This window comes from Ursus maritimus, unplaced genomic scaffold (genome assembly GCF_017311325.1).
Source record: "Ursus maritimus isolate PB19 unplaced genomic scaffold, ASM1731132v1 scaffold_25, whole genome shotgun sequence".
Lineage (NCBI taxonomy): Eukaryota > Metazoa > Chordata > Mammalia > Carnivora > Ursidae > Ursus > Ursus maritimus.
Genome location: NW_024425008.1, coordinates 40,166,011 through 40,180,686, shown reverse-complemented (window position 1 = coordinate 40,180,686; position 14,676 = coordinate 40,166,011). Strand labels below are relative to the sequence as shown.

Sequence of the window (14,676 nt, the reverse complement as noted above, 5' to 3'; positions counted from 1 at the left end):
ATAAAAAAAAAAAAAAAAAAAAAAAAAAAAAAAAACTCTTCTGATTGTTTATTGTGGGTCAACTATGTTGACATGTTCACTGATGGTACTAAAGCAATGGTAACTAAAACGTCTGGGCCTTAGTACAAATCAAAGCAGTGGCACCAAACTGTATCGTATTCTTTACTGCTATGCATTCCCAATGAAAAAAGAAAGTCAGTTTCACTTAATGATATCCTTGATGAAACAGTGAAAATATTTACTAGTTACCAACCCTAGAGTATGTGTCTATTTAATAGTCTGTGTGATGAGATGAGACACTTAGAGCAATTCTACTGCATGCTGAAGTATGGTGGTGAAAGCACTTATGTGGTTTTTGACTTGCGAGCTGAAGTAGCCGCTTTTTTCACAGAACACCATTTTTTACTTAACAAGCAACTATGGAAGACAAACAGTGGTTATTCAGACTTGGTTATCGGGCATATGTTCTTTTGAAAATAAATGAAATAAGCCTTTCACTTCAAGAAAAATACCTGACACTATTGTCAAAGGTGAAACATAAATTTTCAAATTAAAATTAGGATTTTTGAAAAATTGTAAGCACTTATGTCCCTGGTAAGACTGGCATGGCAGCTTCTGAAAACTTAAACACCTTTCTGATGAGATTGGAGGTGATATTAACAAACGTGATTTTCAATACTGTCCAGTGAAATGTATCATCATTTTGAAGATCTGGGACCAACTCTCTTTCAATGATCAATGCATGATGTTACACAATCATTCAAAGTGCAAGACAGATCAATGGTCGTACAGAAAGTTCACTAATATGGTTTTAGATTCCACATGGCAACTATCTTCAAGAAATCTCCACTTCAAATTTTTGGTGTAGTATAGAGAAGAATATCCACAATTTTTTTAATAGGTTATTAAAATTCTCCTCCATTTTCCAACTACATATATGTGTGAGGATTTTCTTCATATACTTCAACCTAAATGACAGATCACAACAGATTGAATGCAGAAGCAAACAGGAAAATCCAGCTGTCTTCCATTAAATTAGGAATTAAAGAGATCTGCAAAAGGTGAAACAATGTTGATCTTCTAATCTATTTTTGTTTATAAAAATAAACAAAATAACATGTTTTGTCATAAAAACATGTTAACACAATGGATTTATTATTGTTATTTTAAGTGAATTAACAAATGAATATTTTTAGAATTTCTCAATTTTTATTTCTAATAAAAGATAGAATCTATATAAACAATAGCTCTTTGGGGTTCTCAATAATTTTCAGGGTTGTAATGGAGTCTTGAGACTAAAAAGTTTGAGAACCCTACTCTAGAAATTATAATATATATCCTTAACTTTTCATGGTCTAAGTAATAGTCATATCATACCACTTGACATAAAATGTAAGAACTTTGTAACCATATGGATGCATTTATCCCGTCTTTTATGCTATAATTGCTATGGTTGTTATATATAGTATATATAGAGAATTATATATGCACATATGTAAGCCTTACATTATAAGTTTTGCTTTGCACAGTCATATTTCTTTTTTAGAATTTAAGAAATTATATTTACCTACATATTTACTATTTGTCTTCTTCATTCCATCCTGAAGAGATGAAATTCAAACTGACTTTATTTCCCTTCAGTCTGTAGAATTTTCTTCACATTTCTAGCAATGCAGGTCTGCTGGTAACTAACCCTCTTAGTTCTACGGGAAGGTGTTTTTATTTTTTCATCATTCTTTATGTTCTTTGTATTTTGATTGGATATGGATTTCAGAGTTGACTACAGTTTTCCTTCAGCATGTTAAAGATGTTTCCATGTCTTCTGGTCTCCTGTATTTCTGATGAGAAGTGATTGATCATTTGAATCAATGTTCCCTTATATATGTGTCATTTTTCTCTGCTTTCAAGATTTCCTTTTTATTTTTGGTTTTAAGTACTTTGATTATAACGAACCTAGGTGAGACTTTCTTTATATTTATCTTGATTGGGGTTGCTGAACTTCATGAAACTGTAAATTTATGTCTTTCATCAAAATCAAAAAATTTCAATCATTACTTCTTCAAATATTTTTTCCAACCTCATTTTTTCTCTCTTTTCCTTTGGGGATTCCACTTATACATACTTAGGTCCTAAGATTCTGTTCATTTTTTTATCATCTTTCCCCTCACCCTCCTCTGTTCTTCAAACTGGATACTTTCTGTTGATTTAAGTTCATTGACTTTTTCTTCTTTCATCTCCTATCTGCTGTTAAGCCCAACTGGTGACTTTTTAATTTTAAATATTGTACTTTTTAATTCTAGAATTTCCTTTTATAGTTTCTATTTCTCCCAAGATTTCCTATTTATTTATCAAAGTATATTTTCCTTAAGCATACTTGAGCATATTATAAAATCTTTGTCTGATATAGCTAACATCTAAGTCATCTGGAAGGGGGAATTGCTTCCAATGATTGCTTTCTGCTTTTTGAGTATGAGTTGTATTTTTTCCTGTTTCTTCATATATCCAGTAACCTTGGATTGTGTTCTGGACCTTATGAGTGACGTGCTTTAGAGAGTCTGGATTCTGTTATTTCTTCTGAAAAGTATTGATTTTTTTTCTTTTCCTTTTTTTTTTTCTAAAGCAAAAATTAACTTGGCTAGACTCAAATCCCAAGCCATCTCCTAAGCACGGATAGCAGCTGAAATATCATTAACTGTGCTACTTGAATTCTGTCCTGCTCGTATGTAGTTCAGGTATCAGATAAAAATTTGGCAGAATTTGTCATCAGAACTTGTGGCTTTCCTCTATCTGGGTGTCTTCTTCCTGATATTTCCCAGTCATTTTCCATCTGTGGTAGTTACTTGAATTTTATCTTCTGATTCTTCAAGGAAGTAAAACAGAAGTTTTCTCTTCAAGTTTTGGCTGCCCCATGGATGAGAACTTTCCTCAGGCTAGAAGCTGTAAAAAACAGGAAACTCACTCAGTGTCATTTCCTTCTTCTAAGTGGTTGCTCTCCAGTGCCTTCAGTGCTTTTTATATTTTGTCCAGAATTTATCATTGCTATCTGTGGAAGGTTTGTCCAATAGAAGCTACTCAGCCATTATCAGAAGCAGAATCCTACATATATTTTTTGAAACAATCTCAAAATGCTATTTCCATTTTGAAATTAAAATGCCAAACTACACAACAATAAGAAAACAAATAGCAAAAATGCCAAACTAAGCATCAACAATAAGAAAACAAAGTAATAGCAATTAGTAAATTAAAAAATATACAATTGATCCTTGAACAACAGTAGAACTGCATGGGTCCAAATATGCACAGATTTTTTGTTTTAATTCTCAGTATTGTAAATGTATTTTCTCTTCCTTATTTTTTAAAAAGATTTTTTATTTATTCATTTGAGAGAGAGAAAGAGAGAGCACGAGCGAGAGTATGAGCAGGGGGGAGAGTCAGAGGAAGAGGGAGAAACAGACTTCCTGCTGAGCAGGGAGCCTGACTCCAGGCTCAATCCCAGGACCCCAGGATCATGACCTGAGCTGAAGGCAGACACTTAACCAACTGAGCCACCCAGGCACCCCTTACTTATGATCTTCTTAATAACATTTTCTTTCCTCTCATTTACTTTATTATAAGAAAACAGTATATAATACATATAATATACAAACAAAGTATGTGGTAACTGACTGTTATATTATTGGTAAGTCTTCCAGTCAGCAGTAGGCTATTAGTAGTTAAATTTTGGGGGAGTCAATGTGTCACCTATGCTTAAAAAGAAACAAAGACATTAGAAGAAGTTTTTGGGGAGTCAAAAGTTATATGTGGATTTTATTTTAATTTTTAAAAAAGGTTTATTTATTAATGAGAAAGAGAGAGAGTATGAGTGGGGGAAGGGGCAGAGGGAGAGTGAGAGAGAGAATCTTAAGCAGACTCCCCACTGAGCACAGAGGCCTGACATGGGGCTCAATTCCAGGACCCTGAGATCATGACCTGAGCCAAAATCAAGAGTCAGCTACTTAACCAACTGAGCCACCCAGGCACTCTGTCATATGTGGGTTTTAAACTGTATAGTAGGTCAGTGTCCCTAATCCCTCTGTTGTTCAAGGGTCAACTGAATTTTGATAATTATAAGATCTAAACAGTTTCAAAAATAGTTTTCATGCTGCAAAGACAATGAAATTAGATTTCTGGCTCCTATGGATTTTTTAAAATGGGACAAGTGTGTGGTGGGTCTACTCAGCAACAGAATAAGAAGTAAGACTTGAGGGGCGCCTGGGTGGCACAGCGGTTAAGCGTCTGCCTTCGGCTCAGGGCGTGATCCCGGCGTTATGGGATCGAGCCCCACATCAGGCTCCTCCACTATGAGCCTGCTTCTTCTTCTCCCACTCCCCCTGCTTGTGTTCCCTCTCTTGCTGGCTGTCTCTATCTCTGTCAAATAAATAAATAAAATCTTTAAAAAAAAAAGAAGTAAGACTTGAGGTATAAGAACTGGAGTAATGAAGGCAGCAAAGTAAAGAGGTGCCACAACTTAAGATAGGTAGAGTAAATCCTCATTATTCAGGAGAGAAATTATAGCAAAATATCAGGAAAGTTGTAATCATATCATTACAGAGGATGGTGCAGCCTCTATTTCTCTACCAGCATCTTCCCTAAATTCTGGTTAAATCATATTTCAGGGTGGTGGAAGAGAGACACTCATAGTATTTTAGCGTATTTCTTAAATTATGGCTTAAATTACCATAAACCACTGCCTCGGTTTTATAGGATCAGCTGGTCTACATGCAGAAATATCAGTCAAATTGAATGTTACTGTGTCTCTGCAAGATGCTGATGCTATTTCCCATTCTAATATATTAAATTAATATGGATAAAGGGTTGAGTGAACATTGGACAGAAAGGTTTACATAGTAATTAAAACCTGGGAATTCAGGAGAGAGAGAGAATGCATTATTTGCAAATGGCTGACTGGGCTGGGAGACAAGCTGATCTGATACTAAGTATCGGACAATGATTCCTGTTACATTCTTATATAGATATAAAATTGTGCATGTCCCTAACCAGAGAAATAAACCCAAAAGCCTAACTTTTATTCCCACTGTGCCTTTGAGTGGTCTTTTATACAGATAATCCCAACCTATCATTACAGGGACTAAGCATCTACATTGGTTAAACCTTATTATCTGATAAATTATTTTGTCCACTAAAAATATTATATGTTTTATGTTCTTATAAATATTCTTACTTTTTTCTGAAATAGAAAGGAATATTAGAATAAAAATAATTTTATCAGTATGCATTTATTTTTTTAAAAAGATTTATTTATTTGAGAGAAAAGAGTGAGTGCGAGCGCAAGCTGGGGGGAAGGGCAGAAGGAGAGGGAGAGAGTCTTAAGCAGACTCCACCCTGAGCCCAGAGCCCTGAGCTCCAAGACCCGAGCTTGGAGCACAGAGCTCGGAGGCTGGGGCCTGAAGCTCAATGTGGGGCTCGATCTCATGACCCTAAGATCACGATCTGAGCCAAAACCAAGAGTTGGACGCTAAACCAACTGTGCCACCCAGGAGCCCCATCAGTATGCATTTTAATGTTAAAAGTTATGTTATAACTCTGATAAAAATTAAATAAATTCTGAATTTTAGACTTTCCACCAAAATAAGTTGAAGGAAGACCTATATATAAAGATAATATCTAATTCACATTGATATATAAGTATGTAATGTTGGAGATGTGGCTGAAATTGAAACAGAAAATTTCCTTTGTTTTTGTTAAATAAGAATGTTGGTACAATATAGCAAGATTATGGAAAGCTGCCAAAGCAGTACTTGAGAAAACATATCACTCTAAATATGCTATTTACAAAATAATAAACCACATATGTATGTAAGAACATAGACAAGACAAAGTAAAAAACTTAAATATGCAAGAAAATTAAAAAATGAAAGAGCAGAAATAAACTATTCAAATTGACAATAACTAATTAAAAACTCAGTTAAGAATTGCTACTTTGAAAAAGAGAACCAACACACAGCACTGTCCTAGTTGCTAACCAAATAAAAAAAATTTTTTAAAGAGAATTCAGATAGTTGTTTCTAAATTTTATTTTTGAAGTGAAGGAGAAGGAATCCAATTAAGTTCACATAAAGGGGAAATACTAGAGTTATGCCTTCAGAGTTTAGTAGGATAAGGACACACAGGTATAGAGCCCTGGGTGGGGGAGAGATGTTCCTGGAAAATGAAACAGCCTAAGGATATAGAGACAGGGAAGAATGTTGTGTGCCACTTAGAAATAAGGTAGGTATGACTGAGTTGAGACAAATCATGGAAGATGTCATTATCACTGAATATGTAGAAGAAGGAAAGAAGAATAAGAAGGAAAACAGAAGACCAAAGTCTGAACTTTAAGGAAAAGCTCTAGGGACAATAGGAAGCAGAGTCAGTTTGAAAGTGTCAGAGGTAGATGTTCAGCCTGGATTTGTCCACTGACTAAAAGAAATGGCTATTCCTGTACAGAAGTAAAAAAATAAAAATGGGCCTAGTGATTTTACAAGGAGAACATGAAAGCAAGATGATGTACTCTTTGAATAAATGTTTATAACCTAGTTAGGAGACAAAGAACTACATAACAATACAATGTAATACAAATAATCTAGTATCTCATATTATGTTCACCTTTAAAGGCACGTATTTAAACGTGTCTCTCTGTAATGTTCCTAGAGAATTCTGTACCCATGCACCTTTTAAATGTAAGACTTCTAAAATAATAATAATAAAAAAGTGAATACCTTTCGTATGATAGTTAGGGGAAGGTATTTGAAATAATTCTGGAGGAGTTATCAGATGAGGTTTTCCTCTCAGTTTGGCAACTTTACTATATTCAGAGAAATATCTATTTCAAAGCAAGTAAATCCAAACTTTAAAAGTTGTTAGATACCCAGAAAAGGAGCCTTTTAAATTCAACCACATCTATTTATGCGTTATCACTAGATAAGCACAAGGCATGAATGTTATGGTGATGTTATTACATTAAGTGGAGATGCTGGTGCTACAGCAAAAGATTATATACTGTAGCAGTGAAACCATCACTCTTAACACTAAACTGAAGCCAGAATTAGCAATAACATTTACAATTTGGGACTTTTTAGAATATAAATTGGATACAATAATTTTTCAGGTAAGATGAATAGGTTTGAAAGCCTCTCTCTTTCTCTCTGTATATATATTTTTATTTCTATTTATCCTGCATTCTACTGATAGATGTTTAAAAACTAAAATTAAAGTATCTACCTAAATTTAAAGGACAAGTTGATTACCATACATTTAATTAAAGCACCTTACTTTTACTAGGATTACATGAAAGAGGACAACAATATAGAAGTCTAACTATATTTCAGAGAACTGTTTAAGACAGTATCTTCCTTATCTTCAGTGAATAGATAATGATGCCAAATTAGGGCAAGCTCGTGTGTATATATAAATCACACCCCCAAATGCACACATCTATGCCCACACACCCAGTGACACATACACACTGTGAGGACTGATTCACTGCTCAACCGCATTGTCCTTCAACAGTAGAAACTTCTATGGTTCTTTGTTAATCAGTTAGCATTGGCCTCTGTTTGCTGATCCAAACAAAGTATAAGGAAAGGCTGAAGCAAGGCATTTATAAATTTAATTACATGAAAAGCTGTTTTAAAATCATAGGGTCTTCATATTATGGCATGAAGTAACATTTCCTAAATCTTTATACAAATAAACACCTTTTTAGAAGTATGACATCTTAACACTGCTAACCTAAATATGTGTAGACATAATCTGGTAAATTTGTTTAATGGCAATCCTGCCACTGTTACTGACAAAATCTTAAATTGTTAATGTGGCTTCATATATTAGACCATTTGTGATACATTCACGTACATTCTGGTTTATTTCATTTACCCTCCTATGCAGAGGATATAAGTCACAGAAAATACAATATGCTCAATATAAACTTCTAAAAAAACTATTATTTAGTAAGGGCCAAGTTCTGAATGCTTTTTAATATCTTGTGACCATTCTTTCGAGCTCAAAAATGTACCTTACATTCAGAACACTTTTTAAAAAAACATAAGCTTTCCATTAAAATATGCTCCATAGGATGAGGATTGTAAATTTAAGAAATATACTTACCTTTGATTCGAGGTAGACGTTTGCTGATGACATTTTTGTAATTTTGCATATGTAACTAACTAGAGAGATGGCACAAAGAATAAACAGGCTATCATTAATTAATGCTCGAACAAACACAGTCCATTTCAACTGATTTTCTGGGACATCTCCGTGGACTAGCATTGCACAAGTCAAGTTCACCACTAAAAAAAGAAGGCTTGCCAATATAAAGCCCAAATGCAACAGAATTCTGAAAGAAAAAAAATAAATTTATTAGATGTTTATATACTAATGAGAGATTAGACTTAATTCTGAATTAGTGTGCTACTTCAGGCACAGTAATACATTCAGCTTGAAATTCTATAATTTCATTAAATACAAATTCAATAATCACTCAGAGTTACTTGGGATATCTTTGCTCTTATGAAATTAGTATCTAAACAATTTTAAAATGGCATTAGGTTTTAAAACATTAATTTAAAAATAATTGCATGTGGACTTGAACTCAGTTGCCTCTACCAGGAAGAATAATATAATATTATTTTAACACTAATTAAGGTAATCCAGCACTTTTCATTTTTATAACTATTAAACATATTTTCATTGACCTTTCCATTCTAAGAATTACCAAGCTTTTATAATTTGCTTGGAAAATTAATATACTCTATCTAAATTTAAATTGATCACTAATATTAATTTCAAGAGGTTAAGGGAAATGTGTTTTAAATAATGTTCAATTTTTATGAACTTCTGACTATCCATAGCAAACATTACTTTCAAACATGACCAAAGAAGAACATAGGGACAGTATATGTAGTTTCAAGAACCTCATCGATACCTCAGCTTCTTACAAACTTGCATATTTACTATGCATACACAGCAACTCTGAAAATGAAATACCCCGACTATATTCCCCCCAAGAAAAATGAGATCACTGCATAAAAGCTCTTCATGTAAGGTGTGGATATTTGTATCAAGTAGCTATAACAGCCATCTATTACCAATTCAAATATGTTTATAACCTAAATTAATATGAACCAGAAATCTATTTGGCATCTTAATATCTTCTATTTTGGGTCACTTTCAAGAGTGGGAATCATAAAATGCTGTCCGCCTTTGGAAATAGTTTACAAGAGGTTAATTGAAGGTAATGTGTAATCTGTAACAAGCAATCTTTGTTAAGTGTACATTCAAAGTACAAAGATTTCAGTTTGAGAAGTTCAGATCTTAATATTCTCTCAAATTACATAATAAAAATAATAATATATAACTTGAAACCCAAAATGGACCTTGAAGTTACCCATATACCCAGGGGAAGCCAAAGTATAGAGAGGTTAAATGAGTTGCATAGTCAACAAGTTAGTGGGAGAATTGGTCTGAAACCCAAATCTCCTGACTCCCCAGCTTACCACTCCCATTTTTGATGTTAGTCAGTACTGAAACATTCCTTATTTCATGGAACTGTACTATACATGCTTGCCCCAAACAGTAAAATCCAACTTTAGTATGTGTGGGCCCTATGAAACTATATCTGACATCTAAAGCAGGACAGTAGCAGAGCAGCAAAAAAACAGGTGTTAGGCAGCAATATGGCAAAGGGGGAGAACTGTAGGTTACTCATTCATTTCCCATGTGCTAATCTAACTACCGGACTTCCTATAAAACTGCTACAGTACCTTCACCTACCATGCCCTTCTACCTTGAGAAGTCTATTGTGAAAAAAATTAGATCTTGCTACTCATGAAACTTACTTGTGTTTGTCAAGTTCAGTGGCACATCTGACTTTACATATAACCTATAAAGAGAGTATAGAAAAAGGTTTTGAAAAAACACGTGTAATATAGTATTCTTAAACTTGTTTTGACTTTGTGTTTCAAAGTGATATAACTACAAATAATAATACATTACAAATAACATAAGTAAATTCAAGTGTTAACATATGAACTACCATGAGGCAAAAATAAGCAGGTTTCCAAAGGCTTAAATCAATAACAATTTTCTTTGTTATAGTCTTAAATTTAAATTTCTATCTTTAAAATTTTAGACAGAATTAATCCAGTTTAAACATTTATTGAATTTTATTATGAGCCAGACATTGTGCTAGATAGCTTGCCACCTATTCTAAACTTCAATATATTATTTACATTTTGTCTTTTTTTAAAGATTTGATTATTTATTTATTTATTTATTTATTTATTTATTTATTTATTTATCAGAGAGAGAGAGAGAGCACAAGCAGGGAGAGCTGCAGGCAGAGCAGGCAGAGGGAGAAGAAGGCTCCCCGCTGAGCAAAGAGCCAGAGGCAGGAATCGATCCCCAGACCCTGGGATCATGATCTGAGCTGAAGGCAGAGGCTTAACTGACTGAGCTACCCAGGCATCCCACTTATATTTTGTCTTAAAATGGAACTACTTACTTAAATATGAATATGGCTGAATGTTCTCCAGATTATTTTCCCTTAAGATGCAATGAAGTAGTAAAAGGAAACAAGGAACCAAAAAATGAACACAAAGATAATAAGCATATATCATATTTAGTAAACGTCCTTCCTTCACAAAGCCTTGCAAAGGATAGTATTTGAGAACCTATCCTTGTTGAATAAAATTAAGTACGTAGGTAAATAGAATTTGAAATAAACATGGTAAATTCTGAGAGCATAGTGTGGAAGTTCCTAATTTCTTACTGGTGAATTTGGACTTTATTTGTTTAGATGATGGGAAGATACTCAAGTTTTTTTATGTAGACACTCCAAAATATGAAATTTCATTAATCTGGCATCAATGCACAGGATAGTACAGAGGAACTATGGTTATAGGACTATTGAAATAGGGTATGAACTCTGGGGACATGGAAAGAGGCAAATATAAAACAGAATAAAGAAAAAAAGTGTAAGTACCCAATAACTTACTAATTCCATTCAAGCACTTATTGAGCACACATTATAAAAGGTGCTGTGTATTCATAAATATAGTAACTGTTTCTGCTCTCAAGGAGCTCAGTTTCTTGAAGAAATAGATAAACCATATATTTTGACACATTGTGATATCAATGAAAAAGATACTATCATAACATCTACGAAGGGAGAAAGACTCAGTCCAAGTGAGGTAAGGAGAAAGGGGAAAGACTGTGTAGAGTCAGTGAGGACTTCTCAAAAGAACTCACATTTGAGCCAGAACCAAGTTATGAAGGGCAAATGAGTGTTAGGTAAATGGTCAGGCAAAGATAGCAAGCAGCCTGTGCATGCACTCACATCCATGTATTTTGGTTAACCAGAAGCTAGATGTGATACAGGAGTCTGAAATATTATCCTATTAGCTTCCTAATCATTCTCAGATATATCCATTTTCTCTGTCTCCACTGCTAAGGTACATATTACAACACCTTTTCAGTCGGTCTCTCTGCTTCCATTCTTTATTCCGTCTATATCTTTTGAAGATAAGTGTTCACTTTACAACTTTTCCTTTATTTTCATCTGTCTACATAAAATTTTATTTTTATTTTTATAAGTTGTACTAAGATATGTATATATATAAAACACAAAACTCACCATTTAACCATTTTTTAAAGATTTTTAAAAATTTATTCATTTGAGAGAGAGAGCATGGGCATAGGGGGGCAGAGGAAGAGGGAGACGCAGACTCCCTGCTGAGCAGGAGGCCCAACACAGCACATCCCAGAGCCCTGAGATCATGACCTGAGCCAAAGGCAGATGCTTAACCAACTGAGCCACCAAGGCTCCTCTCAACCATTTTTTAAAGAGACTTACACATTTATTTTACAGAGAGAGAGAGAAAGAGAAAGAGAGAGTGGGGGGAGGGGCAGAGGGAGAGGGAGAGAGAAATTTAAGCAGACTCTGCGCTGAGCTTGGAGTCCAACACTGGGCTCCATCTCATGACCTTGATATCACAACCTGAGCTGAAACCAAGAGCCAGGAGCTTAACTGACTGAGCCACCCAGGCGCCCCCCATTTAACCATTTTTAAGTGTATAGTTCAATTGCATTAAGTACATTCACATTGTTGTGCAAATCATCACCATTATCCATCTCCAGAACTTTTTCACCCTCCCAAACTAAAACTCTGTATTCATTAAACAATGACACCTGATTGCTCCCTCCTCCAGCACCTGGCAACCACCATTATACTTTCTGTCTGTGAATTTGACTGCTCTAGTAACCTCATCTAAGGGGAATCATACAGTATTTGTTCTTTTGTGATTGGCTTATAGCAATTAGCATAATGTCTTTAAGGTTCATTCATGTTGTAACTCATGTCACATTTTCCATCCCCTTTATTAAAGCTGAATAAGATTCCATTGTATGTATATACCACGATTTGTCTGTCCATTCATCCATCAATGGACACTTGAGTAGCTTCCACATTTTGGGTATTGTGAATAATGCTGCTATAAACAATATGTTCTATATATGAACATGTTTTAATATGATTTTAAAATATCATTTGACAGTAGCCTGTGTATGTGATGCTCCTTTAGCACTAAATGTGTACTCCAATGTATGCTTCCTTAAGAAATAAAATTCTCTTATGTAACCACAATATAATTATGAAAATTATAAAATCGAATGTCAATACAATACTATTACCTAACCTTCAGACCTTATTCAGATTTTGCCTTTTGTTCCAATAGTATCCCCATTCATGGGGATAAATACCTAGATTATGCATTAATCTGTGTATTTAAACTCCTTTAATTTTCAATTTTTCCTTTTGTCTTTTCAGTGATTTTGTAGAATGCTTCTGTTTGGGTTTATCTGTTTCTTCATAATTAGATTCAGGATCTCCATTTTGGTAGGAATACCACAGAAGTAATGGTGCTGTGTTCTTCTCAATGAATTACATCAGGAGGCCCATGATGCTGATTTATCCCATTAACGCCATGCTCCACCTTGAGCAATTGGTTAAGGTGTGGTGTCTATCCAATTTCTCCACTAAGTTACCGTTTTTCTCATTGTAATGAATACATGTGGAGAGATATTTACAGTGTAAATATCTTGTTTTTCAAATTTTCATCCACTAGTTTTGGCATCTATTGCCTGAATAAATTATTATTATTATGGGGTGTTTTCATTTTAAAAAGTAAATCCGATCATATAATTCCAGGACAAAGCCCACACTCCTTTTGACATAACAGGTCTTCCATCATCTTTCCCCACCTTCCCATCATTGCATACTTTTATCCCAACTTCAATCTTATGGTCTGGTCATTTTGGATTATTTACAACTCTTCAAATAAGGGATTCCGTTTCACATCTCTGTGCCTTCTTATGTGTTTTTACTTACCCTGAAATAAGCTTTCTGTGTCGTATAACAAATTCCAACTCATCCTTCAAGACTTTACTTGAGTGTTATATTTTATATTGTCACCTTAAGTGACTTAGGAAGTGAAACACCGCTCTGTATCCTTGCTTTACTAATCACATTTTATGGCATTTATCTACATTTTTATTTACCTCTTAAGAGACACTATAACTTACTCATATTTATAGCCCCAGTGCCGAGCATAATACTTGGTTCATAGCAAGGTTTCTGAACATGTTGGAATAAATGACCAGTGAATTAAGGTCAAAGCAAGTATTTTGGTGTAATACAGCACAAGTGAAATTGGAGGGGTAAGCAGTCACCCAATTGTGGAGACCTTGTATAAAAATGCTAAAGAATTAGTCTTTAACGCCCACAAACTCTGTAATATGATTTTATGTTTGAGTAATTTCTTAGATGAATTGTATGTAGAAAATGGATTAGAATGGTGTGAAGAACTCTAGTTAAAATACTGTTGAACATGGGGCGCCTGGGTGGCACAGCGGTTAAGCGTCTGCCTTCAGCTCAGGGCATGATCCCGGCAATCCAGGATCGAGCCCCACATCAGGCTCTTCCACTATGAGCCTGCTTCTTCCTCTCCCACTCCCCGTGCTTGTGTTCCCTCTCTCACTGGCTGTCTCTATCTCTGTCGAATAAATAAATAAAATCTTTAAAAAAAAAATACTGTTGAACTTGAGTGAGTCTACTCAACCACATTCTTAGGTTATGAATCTAAAGACCTAAATGTGAGAACGGAAAACATAAAAATACTAGAAGAGAGCACAAGCAATAATTTTTCTGATACTGGCCATAGCAACATCTGTCTAGGTATGTCTTCTCAGGCAAGGGAACAAAAGCAAAAATTAACTATTGGGACCACATCAAAATAAAAAGCTTCTGCACAACAAGGGAAACCATCAACAAAACAAAAAGACAACCTACTGAATGGAAGATATTTGCCAATGATATATCCAATAAGGGGTTAATATCCAAAACATATGAAGAACTTATACAACTCAACATCAAAAAACAAAACAAAAAAATAATCTAGTTAAAAAATGGACAGAAGACATGAACAGACATTTCTACAAATACATACAGATGGCCAACATACACATGAAAAGATGCTCAACATCACTCATCATCAGGGAAATGCAAATCAAAGCCACAATGAGATATCGCTTGGCAGAATGCCTAAAATAAAAAACACGAGAAACAAGTCTTGGTGAGGATGT

At 34.4% G+C, this 14,676-nt stretch overlaps 1 protein-coding gene across 2 annotated transcripts in view; it reads right to left on the bottom strand.

Moving 5' to 3' along the window:
• The window catches only part of GPR137C (G protein-coupled receptor 137C), a 59,642-nt gene that overhangs the window by 12,924 nt on the left and 32,042 nt on the right, over positions 1 to 14,676 (bottom strand). Inside the window, exons 2-3 of one of the 2 annotated variants that reach the window (XM_040641838.1) lie at positions 9,876 to 9,919; positions 8,142 to 8,374 (exon numbers count right to left, since the gene is read on the bottom strand). In XM_040641838.1, coding sequence (XP_040497772.1) covers positions 8,142 to 8,374; positions 9,876 to 9,919 — 277 coding nt within the window. The remainder of the gene's footprint in view (positions 1 to 8,141; positions 8,375 to 9,875; positions 9,920 to 14,676) is intronic. The other variant, XM_040641837.1, reaches the window with a different exon arrangement.